The 13,848-nt window shown below is 38.8% G+C and overlaps 1 protein-coding gene across 4 annotated transcripts in view; it reads left to right on the top strand.

The window, feature by feature from the left end:
* The window catches only part of SPIRE1 (spire type actin nucleation factor 1), a 221,806-nt gene that overhangs the window by 193,969 nt on the left and 13,989 nt on the right, over positions 1-13,848 (top strand). For all 4 annotated transcript variants that reach the window (XR_010021477.1, XM_063076765.1, XM_063076764.1 and 1 more), the window contains exons 10-11: positions 11,762-11,852; positions 13,379-13,521. Coding sequence is in view for 3 of the 4 variants with exons in the window: in XM_063076765.1 (XP_062932835.1) it covers positions 11,762-11,852; positions 13,379-13,521 (234 nt within the window). In the remaining variant the exon portion in view is untranslated. The remainder of the gene's footprint in view (positions 1-11,761; positions 11,853-13,378; positions 13,522-13,848) is intronic.

Below are 13,848 nucleotides of genomic sequence, written 5' to 3'. Positions count from 1 at the left end.
GGACTGGTTTTTTCTGTAATATTAATACCAACAGACAAGCTCCAAAAAGAAAAGTCTGATAGAGTTCCCCAGACTTCATCCTTCACCTACTGCCCTTTGGGGGAAAAAATCTCACATCCTTCCCGATTTCAACACCCATCTGTATGATGGTGCTTCCCAAATCTCTCCTGAGCATGTATCTGCAGTGTCAGTATTGTGTGTGTATATATGTATATATATTTATTATTACCTCTGGGTCTCCACTGCCTGGTCCTCAAAATCAACTTGGGTAAAATGAAATTATCTTCTTCCCTCCCTTCTCTGTCACCCACTTGCCAAATCAAACACGTGTGCACACATGTACACACACAACCAGCTTTGCATCTTCTGTTTGCTATCCTAGTTGCATGCTCCCCATATTCATCCAAGTTGGAATCCGAGGAACTGTACTTTCATTCTCCTTTTGTCAGTCTCCACCCCTAATACAAGCAATTCCAATGATAACAATTTTGCTACTAAAGGTTTTTCAGTCATTAGTAACAATAAAGAAATATCCTTATTATTGACTGACTGCAGTCATGTTTCACTCTCTTGTTGTTTCATCAGCCTATCTGATTTTTCTTCTTAGCTTTCCAAATTCCCTCTTGCATACACCATGAGAGTCTGTCATCCTGCTTAAAACCTTTGGAAGGCTCTCCGTCACTTACAGGATAAAGTTCTCGTTCCCCTGATCAGACACCTGCTGATGCCTCTGGTATTATTTCACACCCTCCTTGCCTTGCACTGCACGCGTCAGTCACACGCAGCCATGTGTTCCTCCTGCACAGTCCACAGTTCCTCAGCTCTGTGCTTAGCCATGTCTGCGGTCTACCCCCAAATCCTTGAAGAGTCAGCATCTACCTCACTTTCTCTTAGAAAATCTCTGTGATTAGTAATCACTCTCACTGAACGCTTTGTCGTATAATTATCCACTTATCTCTCTCTCTCCCACCAGGATACAAATTCCCTGAGAGGAGGGATCATGCCACATCTACTCTTTATCCCCAGTTTTTAATACCCAGTAGGCACTCAAGTACTTCATTAAATTCATACTAACCTGTAAGAATAATGATTTAAATTTAAAAAACACATAGTTCAGATGTCATCTAGGCAGAGCTCTGCATTGTGCAATACCATAGCCACTCACCACATGTGGCTATTTAAATTGTATTAAAGTTAAATAAATGAAGAACTCAATTTCTCAGTTACAGTTCTCAAATGCTCAGTAGCCACCTGTGGCTAGTGGCTTCCACATGGGACAGTGCAGACAACGGTCCCTCACAGAGTTCTATCAATGGCCCTGCTGGCAGGGCCTCATCCTCCTTTATCACCTCCTGAGGCAACACTGTGCACCTGGCCATGATCAGATAAGTTTGCAGCCTCCACAGCCACCTCATTCATGCTCCTTTTTTAAAAAAAAAATATATAGTGCTGACACCCCAAATTCAAACTTTGAGTTGACTTACTGATGCAGTACTCTTAACCAGAGGGAGGCCGCTGCCACCCAGCCTGCCCGTCATCGGGTGGAATATGAAGCAAGCAATAGGTGCTGAAAAGAGAAGCATTAGAGCTAGATTCCAGCTACCTTTGACCTTTGTCCCCAGCTGCTGCTTTAAGTCTGGATGAATCACAGTTCTTCAGTCAGCAGTAGTAGAGATTTCAAAGACTTATGGAACAAAGCGAATGAACTTAGACAAGAGCCTGGAAACAATCATATTCCTCTCTTCCTCTTCAATTTAAAACTGATATTTGTGAGTACTAAGGAAAGAATAGTCAAAGGTATTAAATGTGGGAATGTTCTATGGTGGGGTTTTTTTAAGAATTTTAAAATTTCTAAGTGTGTTTAAACTTTAACACTTATAACACAGATAGATAAACAGAAGCCTTTATTTTTAATCAATTATGTTCAATTCGAGGGGATTTATATTAATTGAAATTTCAGTAAAATTTCTGTTGTTGAAACACAGCTTTAATTCAATAGTGGTAAATTAGTTGTTTCCATCTAAAAATGCTCTCTTAAGGGTAGCTACTTTCAGATTATCTATCAACTTATCAAAGCCAACTCAGAAGAATGTCTGTTGTAAAGCCAGATAATTAAGTGACATTTGTATATACATGCATGAAGCATCTGGAAGCTCAAAGCAGGGTTTTTCGCAGTATAGATTAGTGAAGACAGTTCTCCATGTGGAGCAGCTCTGGGTGTGTGGACAGGACACTGGGACGAGCCCCTCATCTTGTCGGCTGTCAACATGACCTGCTTCTGAGGAGGAGAGGGATTCCAGGATCTTCAGGTCCCTTCCAGTTCCAGAACTTGGCAGTTGTAACCCAGAAGTATGAAACTGGAAAAGACACTAAAGAATTCTCCGTTTTCCAAACTGATGGATGAGTGTTCTTTTCCCCACTTTTATTAATTCCTGATGTCAGGGAATTCCTAAACCAATATTGATTTATCTCTGGTCATATTTGCTCTCTTATAGATGGCCACAAATTCAGTAACCGTTAGCTACATGCCATATCATATTACCCAGACTTTCTGCACTTACATTTTATAGTAATTTGTTCCCTACTTTTTAATATATTCTTTGGCTCTTCTCCTATTGTTCTTCTTCCACTTCTTATTTTTTCTAGTTCCAGTCCATTTTTTGCAGTCATATATTTATTGAATGCCTTTTGTAAGTACTAAGGATGGAGGTAGACATCTGATGGCCTTTGTCTTCCAGTTGCTTGTAATTTAAATAGGAAATTTAACAAAACATATACTAAGAATCACTACAAGTGTTTGGTGAGAACACAATGTCTGCCAGGTACTTTTTTAGCCTGTGTAGTGTGTGACTAAACAGCACAGAAGTTCAGAGACTTCAGAGGTCAGTTTAGTCAGTGACTGAATGCTGCAGAGGCTGGAAGGGCTGGAGAAGCCTCAATGAAGAGCTGGGACTTTGGTTTTAGAATTAGGGGAGCGCAAAGTATGGGCAGAGAGCTTTCCATGTCATCATAGCACATGAGCCTCAGTGTGCCGCGCATTTACATTTTCTCCCCTACCAGCCAGTACTTTCCCTGGATCAGAGGTGCGGTCGTACCCTGTTCCTTACTCCATGTCTGGCATCTAGTGGCTCCGCTGACTTGTCTGGTGAGTTCCTGGCCAAGATTGCACTGTGAGCAAAGACCAAGTCAAGGCTCAGAACCGTGGAGGACAGTGGAGACCGAGGAAAGGGAGGTCTCAGCACAGGCTGGCCTCATCCTTGTTCCTCCTTCCTCTCAACGTTGTCACCCACTTACTTCTTCATTTTTCTTCCTTCCCTTCCATTTAATGACTGGCTTCCAAACGTTTTTTAAAGCACCAAAACCTTTTCTTCACATCAGACTTACACAGAAGTACGATGTCAGTCAGCCAACAATGGAGGTGGAACTAGAACCTTGGCCACCCTCTACCATCTTGTCTTTCGGGGCCTCCCCAAAAGCCTCACAGAGCACAGTGAGAGTCCTTTTCTATTCTAAGTAGAAGTGTTCCACTACGAAGTGACAGCTTCCGGCTGACACTGAGCTTCTCACCAGTGGAGCTCACCTGCCTCTGCTGGCCTCTTTGCCCATCCTCATGCTGAAGCCCTTGAAATGGTTGAAGGAGAGACCAGAACCTCCCCTTGGAGAAGGAGCTGGGGCACTTCCAACTGCTAAGCAGGCACTTTATTTACTCCTTATATAGGAATGCTATCATACATATATGCATTTCTCTCGTTAACTTATGAGACTCATCCCAGCAGAGATTATTTTTTCACACTTTAGGAAATGCCTTCTAGCCATCAAATACCTACTGTATGGTAAACTCTTCATCTATGATCTCATTGAATCTTTTTTTCCATAGAGACTTTTAAGAGATACCTTCCACCATTCCAGGATATCACTTGTGCTCACCTGTGGAGACAGTTTTCACTTGATGACGTTGTCCACCAGGACTTTCCTGTTACTCGTTGCTTTCTTTGAGGTTTAACTTAAACTTGGGTCCAAATTATCACAAGGAATAATTTGCTGTTTAAATATTCCTTAGTTTAGTTCTGAATTTCCTTGAATCGGTCAATATGTTACTGTAGATGAAATATTCTTATAAAGTAGAATAATAATGAATTATTTACATTATCAGTTGTAAATCAACTGTTTTATGCAAAAAGAAAAGCTCCTTAGTTATTTTACAAGCTTTGAAACATTGACGTGCTTTTTAATTTTCTTAATGCCTAAAGTTTGTGGTTTAATCAGAGAAATGCATTTTTTTTTTTCCTGTCAAGTAAGTACTCCAGTTGCAAAACTGGCAAACTGATTTTTTTTTCTTTTGGACTTACCTAATAACTTTATTCATTTAAATCTACAGTCGTAATAAGCATTAACTGCAAGTTCGAATTAGTGTCTTTAGAGAGTTACTAGTTGTTAAACTTGGCCCCTGTTACTGATTCATTGGCACTCACCAGTTAGTACTGACCCATGGTGGACACTTTGGAAGTTTCTAGCTGTTAAATTGTCCATTGGTAGTGACCCAGAAATCTTACACATTTTTTGAGGGCTTAGAAATAGGTTATCTGATCTGCCGTATTGCCAGAACTAGAACTAACCCACATTTTTTACTTAACAAAATATCATGAACATTTCCCCATCTGAGTAATTGTTCTTTTCCAACATGATGCCTAATATCTGTGTAGTATTCCATCGTAATAATTTATGATATTTTATTTACCCAGTCCCCTATTTTTGAACATTTAGGTTGTTTCCAACTTTCAACCAATCATAAATAACGATACTGTTGTGAACATCCTTATGTTACACTTTTGCTTTGAATTGTTTCTCAGAATATTTCTAGAACTGCATTTTCTAGGTGAAAGAATGCACATTTTTCCTCGTAGGATGGGGGCGACAGCCAGGTTCTAGGAGACTCCTAGTCAGGTCCTTTTTTGGGGTTATTGCTGGTGAAAATGTCCAGTTATACCCACAGCTGAAGCCTGAGGAAGGCAGCAGTTGCCCTCCCCAAGAATCACTGTATGCCCGAAGGTGTCTGTCAGGGAGCTCTTGGGACAGCAGTTTTTATCTAAAAGACTCCCCTGTTTCCTAGAGGCCAGGGTGTGTCTTCTGAAAATTGCAGTCCCAGCCTTTGATTGGAAAATGTTTCAAAGCACAGTGGCCAGTGCACAAACTGACCAAGCTGTTCCCTGTTGCATGTGGAAATCCAAGTGAGGCCTCAGCCCTGGGTGCTCTGCAGCTCAGCCCCAAAGCCTGGAGCACTTATGTTCAATCTTGTTCAATCACTCGATGATTCTAACATCTATATAAACCTCTTTTTATAGAGGAAAAAAAAGAATGCACGTTTGTATAGCTTTCGATACATATTGCCAAGTTGCTTTAAGAAAGCTCTACTAGTTAATTTTTATTGAACTAATAATTCTGTGCTAGACTTTACATATAAATTAATTTGTCTTCATGAAGACCCTTGAAAGTAGCTATAATCCTTATAAAGATAAAGAAACACACACACGTAATCGTTGTCTAAGTCTAAGGAGTTGGTAAATGATAGGATTTGAAACCCGAGTCTGTGGAACTCCAGAGTTTACATATCTCACAAACTTGCTAGTAATCTGACTAGTGGTATGTGACAATACCTGACTTTTAAAATAATTTTTTCTTAACTGGAAGTGGCCTTAGAAGGTTGGCCAGTGTTACTTTTCAGTGAGAAAACTGAGCCCCTAGTAGAGGTAGAGACCAAGTTAGACAAGCCATACAACATTTTGGTAGCTGAACCCCTATTAAACTAGACTTCTCACAGCACACCTTTTTTCCGTTGCTCCTTTTTGCAGTTCCTGGAAGTCTAGCTTCAGTGTTTCTGGCTTATCTATAATGACCTCAGTTAGCATATCTTTAGTAACTTTTTTTTTAATGAAAGATGAGGTGTATGTGTGTGTGCTGGTATTATTTAGAATTGCTTGGAGACAACAATTAAATGATATCAGATATACACACCATAAACACATATACATACACACATATATAATTATAAGTTTTCAGAATCTGTGGAATTCAAATGAACAGGAGAGCTAGTTTAGACTTGAGGAACAAGGAAAGTTTTTTCTGGAGGAGTCACATATAGCTAGCATGACTGTGAGAAGGAGGTAGTCAGGTGAAAAGTAGGGGAGAGAGGTATTTCTAGGCAGATAAACACATGAGTGTAGGTCTGAGTTAAGAAGGTACTTAGCTTTTTTTTCCAGAACTGGAAGAAGAGCACTGTTACAGAATCACGGTGAGGAACAGTGACAAGCAACAAAGCCCAGAAGGTAGGCAGGCCACTGATTGTGCAACATCATGTACATTGTGATGGGCAAATGGCCCACGCCAGCAGTGGCTGTGTGATAGTAATTACCTTAACATCCAGTGTGAAGTTAGGGGTAACAATTTTCTCAGCAGTACAAACAATGTCTCTTGATTCAAGGAGTCTTAAATAGGTTTAGTTGTGAGAATCATGGTTTAAAAATAGAATTGATTACAAGTTATTTGAAGAAACAGTCTTTTTTTTTTCTACATTTATCATTACACAATGCAATCATTTTGAGGCTCTTTACCATTTCTTGTTAACCCTCCCGCCCCCCATCCCGCACCCCAGCTTTCCCACCTCTGGTGGCCTCAGTTCCATTCTCTCCTTTTGGAAGTTCAACAAATTATTATTATTATTATTATTTTTTTTTTTTTTTTTTAAAAAGATGACCGGTAAGGGGATCTTAACCCTTGACTTGGTGTTGTCAGCACCACGCTCAGCCAGTGAGCGAACCGGCCATCCGTATATGGGATCCGAACCCAGGGCCTTGGTGTTATCAGCACCGCACTCTCCCGAGTGAGCCACGGGCCGGCCCAACAAATTATTATGATCTATCTATCTTCCTTCCTCCCTTCTTCCCTTCCTCTCTACCTCCCACTTATGAGTGAGGACATACAGTATTTCTCTTTCTGTGCCTGGCTTATTTAACATAATTTTCTGTAAGTTCATCTATGTTGCTGCGAATAGCAGAATTTTATTCCTTTTTATGGCAAAGTAGTTCCATTGTGTATATATTCCATGTTTTCCTTATCCAGTTGTCCGTAGATGGACATTTAGGTTCGTTCCAACTCTTAGCTATTGTAAATAGAGCTGCGATAAACATAGGAGTGCAGGTGTCCCTTCAACATGATGATTTCCATTCCTTTGGGTGTATACCCAGCAGTGAGATTGCTGAATTATATGGCAGTTCTATCTGTAGTTGTTTGAGGAACCTCCATACTGTTTTCCATAATGGTTGTACTAATTTACAGTCCCACCAACAGTGTAGGAGAGGTCCCCTTTCTCTCCATCTTCACCAGCATTTGTTATTTTCTGTCTTTTTAGATAATGGCCAGTCTAACTGGCATGAAATGATGTCTCAGTGTAGTTTTGATTTGCATTTTCCTGATGCTTAGTGAAATTGAGAATTTTTTCATGTGTCTGTTGGCTATTTGTAAATCTTCCTTTGAGAAATGCTTATTCAGCTCCTTTGCCCATTTTTCAGTCGGGTTACTTGTCTTTTTTACTGTGTAGCTGTTTGAGTTCCTTGAATATTCTGGACATTAGTCCCTTGTCGGATGCATAGTTTGCAAATATTTTCTCCCATTCTACAGGTTATCTTTTCGCTCTGCTGTTTCTTTTGCTGTGCAGAAGCTTTTTAGTTTAATATAAGCCCATTTGCTTATTTTTCCTTTTGTTGCCTGTTCCTTTGGGGTCTTACTCATAAAGTCTTTGTGCAGTCCTACTTCCTGAAGTGTTTCCCCTATGTTTTCTTCTAGGGTTTTATAGTTTCAGATCTTATATTTAAGTCTTTAATCTATTTTGAGTTGATTTTGGTATATGGCAAGAGGTACAGGTCTGGTTTCATTCTTCTACATACGGATGTCCAGTTTTCCCAGCACCACTTATTGAAGAGGCAGTCTTCCCCAGTGTATTCTCCTGTTGCCCTTGTCAAATATCATTTGGCAGTAAATATGTGGGTTGATTTCTGGGTTTTATATTCTGTTCCATTGGTCCATGTGTCGTGTGTCTGTTTTTATGCCAGTACCCTGCTGTTTGTTTTACTATAGCTTTGTAGTATGATTTGAAGTCATGTAGTGTTATGCCTCTGGCTTCTTTTTTTTTTTGGCTCATGATTGCTTTGGCATTTTGGGGTCTTTTGTTGTTCCATATGAATGTTGGGATTGTTTTTTCTATTTCTGTGAAGAATGTCATTGGTATTTTGATGGGGATTGCATTGAACCTGTAGATAGCTTTGGGCAGTATGGACATTTTTACAATGTTAATTCTTCCAATTGAAGAGCATGGAATGTCTTTCCATTTTTTTGTGTCCTCTTTGATTTCTTTCAGGAGTGATTTGTAATTCTCATTGTAGAGATCTTTCACCTCCTTCGTTAAATTGATTCCTAAGTATTTTGTTTTTTTGGTGATTATTGTAAATGGGCTTGCTTTCTTGATTTCTTTTCCTGCTAGTTCATTTTTGTAGTATAAAACCACTACTGGTTTTTGCATGTTGATTTTGTATCCTGTAACTTTACTGAAATCGTTTATCAGCTTTCAGAGTTTTTGGTAGAGTCCTTAGGTTTTTCATATACAGGATCATGTCATCTGCAAACAGGGATAGAAAGATAAATTTTGATCCAATGCCATGTCAAAGCGTCCAGTAGGAAAGCTAAGCAAAGGAGCTGTGTCTCAGCCTTCCCCAGGCTTTGTTTCAGGAAAAGGAAGGTTTCCATTCCTGGTGAGTTAGGCACCCAGTCTGGCCTCCAAGATGATTCTTGGCACATCAGGTGGCAGTGCTGCCCTGGGACCATAGCAGCAGTGCAGGAGGCTGTCCTGCAGGTGCAGTTCTCAACTAAAAAGGATCTAATGTAGTGAGTGTCAGAGACCAGTCACTAAGGTCTGACAACAAAAGCAAGCAGATCTCAGAAACCAGGCCAGGTGACAGAAGAGACTGATGTTCTAGAGTGGTCAGAGACCCATCAAAGTTCCTCAGATGGACAGAAAGTGGTTAGTCAACAGGAAGAGACCCAAGCAGGCAAGCAGGAGCCTGTGCACACACATGCACGTGAATACAAGCATGAACACCTCTCACTCAGGAGATGTGACCTCTAAAAGTTCCCTGGTTCTCTTTCTAGGTGTCCTTGTAATTCCTCTGGAGCAGTAACTAATCCTAGAGAAGATAAGTTTTTAAGCAGTCAGAAAATTGGGTGTAACTGCCTGTTGTGGGTATGTGGAAACAGGGAACCATCAAGAATTGCTTGGGAGCAATTTAAAATTTAAAACAATTCTTTATACCTATAACATTTTAGTGTACTGTATGTCCATTGTGTAAAGCAAGTTACATCAGATTCTAACACCAAACCTTAGTAACTTTTTGCAAGAGCATTTAAAAAAATGGATATACTATGTGGCTTTCTTGTGTTGTTTTTTAATCTTAAGTGTATGCTTTTTAACTAGAAAATGCAACTTCTAAGGATCACAATCTAGTACTCTGAATGTGCCCATTTATTACTTTTGTCTCAATTGTGTCTACAAGAGTAAGAGTGAAATAAAAGTATTCAGCATTATTAGAGAAAAAAAATCAGACTGTTACCTTTAAATTCACCTAAACTGAAATCTCAATTCTGGAACTGTATCTGCACAGTTGAAAAGGGTCAGGAAAGACACTGACGCTTTTGACCTAGAAAGGACCAATGAAGAGTTTTCCATCTAATTACCTCATTTTCCCAATGAAAAAAATGTTTCTTCAGAGACCATCAAACACTGAGTAGTCATTTTAAAGATTGGTAGCAGTGGTGGAAAAATCCGGCTGTGAGGTTTTTATAGCGTTTCACTGAGAGTAAGTTATGAAGGGGAGAAAGAGCCCTCCTCCTTTTCCCCCACGCTCTCTTCATTTTGCAGGTCAATATGTGTATGAGAGGACATATGGCACAAAGTAAGTGTGCGAGGGGCATGCTGCATGCGCAGATGTTGATGTGCTTTGAGCTGGGGGAAGCACAGTCCATCCTGGAAGTGCAGAGGGTGCCCTGGCTTCACCACTTCAAGTGCAGATCATTATGCTTTCTGATTGTTGCAGTTTCTTTGGAATTTTAAATTTTGTGGTCATTAATTATTGATTTTTTTCATTTGCTTCAAAAAGACTTCATTCTGACTGATTTAGTTATTTATAGAGCCATTTTTTTCTCAGAGAGAGTTTGTGTTATATAGAAATAAGTATGGTAACATTTTCATTATACAGAATTTTACTTTATTACCAGGTCCCACCTGTGAATAAACAAGCTATAACATGTAAAATTAGACTTTAAAAAATGTTTGTAGGGAAGGTGGGCTGACACATGTGAGGCAGGGGATGATTTCTGCTGTTGTGATCAGGTAGCACCCACCTCATGAGGTAATTATTTGGGAAGAACCATATATGAGTATATGACTTTTCTTCCCCTAAGACATACTCTTAGCATTTACATGGGTGCTTCAAAAAGTTTGTGGGAAATATAGATTTAAAAAATAACACATATCTTTCCATGAACTTTTTGAAAACCCTTCGTATTTCCTTTTGACCTTCCATAAACAGAAGAATATCCTAATTGTTTTCTGGCTGTTTTGGAGACTTGTGTGACCTACACCATATCTTTAATAGAGGCTTTGCTTATATTGCTTGATTTGTTTGTGGTAAGTCCCAAGAGTGTTGAGGTCACTGTTCAAACCTTCTGTGTTTGAACTGTGTGGTTTACACAGTTTTTTTCCTCTCCTGTTCTTTGACCAGATCCTTTGTGTTATGGCCTCTTTGAAACTAATGATTTCAGCAGTAGGTTTCAGATGAGGCCAGTTTTTTAGTGAATGGCTAATTCTTAAAGTCACTTTGGCTAGGAAGCTCAAAGAGAATTTCACTATCTCACATAGTCATGGATGAATATATTTACCTAATTTTCTTCCTTCTGTATTTAAAAATACTTAGCAGTATTCCATAGATATTGTAGGAGAAATTAGTTGTCTTCCAGTTAATGTGTATCGCCTGTCAAATAGTAGATAGTGAAGATTTTATGAATAAATACTATACCTCATTTTGGTTTAGTCTTAAACAAATTAAAGTCTCTTCCTACTGGTAATAGGAATTGAAATTTTATTGGCACAATGTAAATATTTTCCTAAACTCCTATGACATTTTATGAAATGTTTATTTTCATTCATTCATTCAATGAACACTTATTCATTGCTTATTGAGTGATAAGTTTAGTACTAGGTATACAGCAATGAACAAAGCAGACCCATCTTCTGCCTTTGTGGGGCTCAAAATCAGTTATTTTTATGAATGTGTTAAATATTCTCCTAATAATAATAATAACCACCACTTACTGTGTGTCAGGTAATGGGTTAAGCACTTTACGTGCATTATCTCATTTAACTCTTCCAATGACCCTGTGGGGAAAGTGACATTACATACCCTCTTTCACAAGTGATGAAACTAAGATAGGAAACCTGCTTAGTGTCATATCACTCTACAAGGGGCAAAGCTAGGAAACAAACCCAGACCTGTCTAATTTTAGGTCCCTTCTACTTTGTCTTCTACTTACCTTGAACTTTGACATTATAATTTGGTGTCTCCTGTTAAAATAACTGTTTAATAGTAAAATGTTTGAGTAGCATGAGAGCACTCATGTCCAAGAACTCTCTCTGTTTCTCCACCCATATCATGCTCAGGAAGAAACTCTGCACAAGTCGACCAGCAGCAGCAGTGTGTCCCCCTCCTTCCTTGAAGATCCGGTACCGGAGGCCGTGTCCACCAGGAAGAGTGAGTGTTTGCGGACAAAGAACTAGAGTTGGATACCTTAAAAAACACACTTGACCTAGAACGGGGACCTCAAGGTGCCCTGTGATCACTTTGGGTAGAAAGAACTCATCCTGGCCTTTCACTGGTCCAGAGCAGAGTACTCAGGTATTTTCCTAGGATGGCATCATAAGGGAGGGCTGAACTAATTACTGGGCCTCAGGTCTGAACTTACAACAGATCAGGCACATTTGTGTTTATAGATATAGTTGTGGGAAGTATGTAGGTGTAATTTTTAGATTAATTACCCCCTTGTCTGAATTTAAGCCAGAAACCCTAAATAACCATACTTGTTATCACTCACTCCAGTCTGCCACCCCCACCCCCACCCGCACACCATACATGTATAGATAGTGAAAACATCTTTATAACTTCTCAGACAGTAGATTATGAACACATAGTGTAAAGGGATTCCTAAAGGCTTTCAGTAATCTTTTTTATTTATAAGATCATTATGAGGGATTACAAGTTAATTATATATCAAGATATTCTTAGAACATTGACTTGATTACTCATACACATAGAGATTTTAGTGGTTAATTGCATAGTATTTTGATTATTTAAACATATCAAAAACAATAGGAGCTAGTTTCAGTTATTATCTGTAGTTGGTGTTTGGCCAGGCCCATTCAATGTTATAAGGACTCAATTAAATCACATAATGGGTTTCTCTATCTTTTCTTGACTGAAATTATGTCTTTTGTTTTCCTTCAGTGATTTCTGTTGGTGGGACAGTCCACATAGATGGATCCTATTTGACTTTGTGCTGACTTTCACTTTCCTACCCACTGTGTTGAAGCAGCCTTATTTTGCAGACAGAGTAGGAGAACTACTAAATACAAGTCTGGCAGCATAATTTATTTCTAATGTTCTCCTTATGTTTTCAAAATATGAATATAGAACCATTCAGACACTAAAACATTATCCCTTTAAACACTGTCCCAAAATATTATTAGGCAGATAACAATAGCACAATACTAACGTCAAAGCTGACATTTATTTTTTGCAATTTAGATACAGTTTAATTTAAACCCAAGGACAAATGTCCTGATAAACATAGGAAGAAGAGTTTTCATATTTTATCTTTGAAAAAGAGAATGTAAAAAGAGAGTACACTTCAGAATTTTGGTGTGATTTGGGAGTCTTTTTGATCATATGGAATACATTTTTTTTACATGTTTTTAAAATAATGCCTGAGACTTTAATTGTAAAATTCTATGCAAAGTAACATGAAGCATTTGTATGTACAAACCTGAGGCTAGTGTGTGAATTTGAATTTATATTAAAAACATGGGACTTTTTTCCTTTTTCCTTGCTACTGGTTTCTGCCAAGTATTGCCATTACCATCTTAAAATATATCTCCGATGAAATAAATATTTCATCTTTGAATGCAGCATTTGTCACCAGTGACAAAGGGTTTTCTGTTAGGAAATTCAAAATCTAAGATTTTTATTTTATGAGAGTTTATTTCATTTGGTTAAATCTTTAGAGCCTCCAAAATTCTTGCCCATATCATCAACACCCCAGCCAGAGAGACGGCAGCCACCCCAGAGACGCCATTCCATCGAAAAGGAAACACCCACGAATGTGAGGCAGTTTCTGCCCCCGTCCAGGCAGAGTTCCCGCTCTCTTGTAAGTACTGGAGAGACTGCACAGTGGCTTAAGGTGCAGTTGGAAGACCTCAGATCACTAGCTTCCTCGCAAAGACGAGGAGGAGAGTAGACTTTAAATAACTTATTTAATAGCTAAAAAGCAAACTCTAACCATAACCTAAATGAAACTTGACTAGTCTTTGTTCATTTTCAGTACTTTTTTTCCCAGAAGATTTATCAGTGGTTGAAAGTATGGATTATTACTAAAGAAATGCTTCTTCCTTTCAAAGGGTATTAATTCATTTAAAAATCATTAAAAACTGATTTAAAAAAAAAACTCTTAGCAAAATCTGACTACAGTAGACAA

Source organism: Cynocephalus volans, chromosome 13 (assembly GCF_027409185.1).
Source record: "Cynocephalus volans isolate mCynVol1 chromosome 13, mCynVol1.pri, whole genome shotgun sequence".
In the NCBI taxonomy this organism is placed as follows: domain Eukaryota; kingdom Metazoa; phylum Chordata; class Mammalia; order Dermoptera; family Cynocephalidae; genus Cynocephalus; species Cynocephalus volans.
The sequence above is the reverse complement of the archived record's forward strand: the minus strand, read 5'-3'. Positions and strand labels throughout refer to the sequence as shown.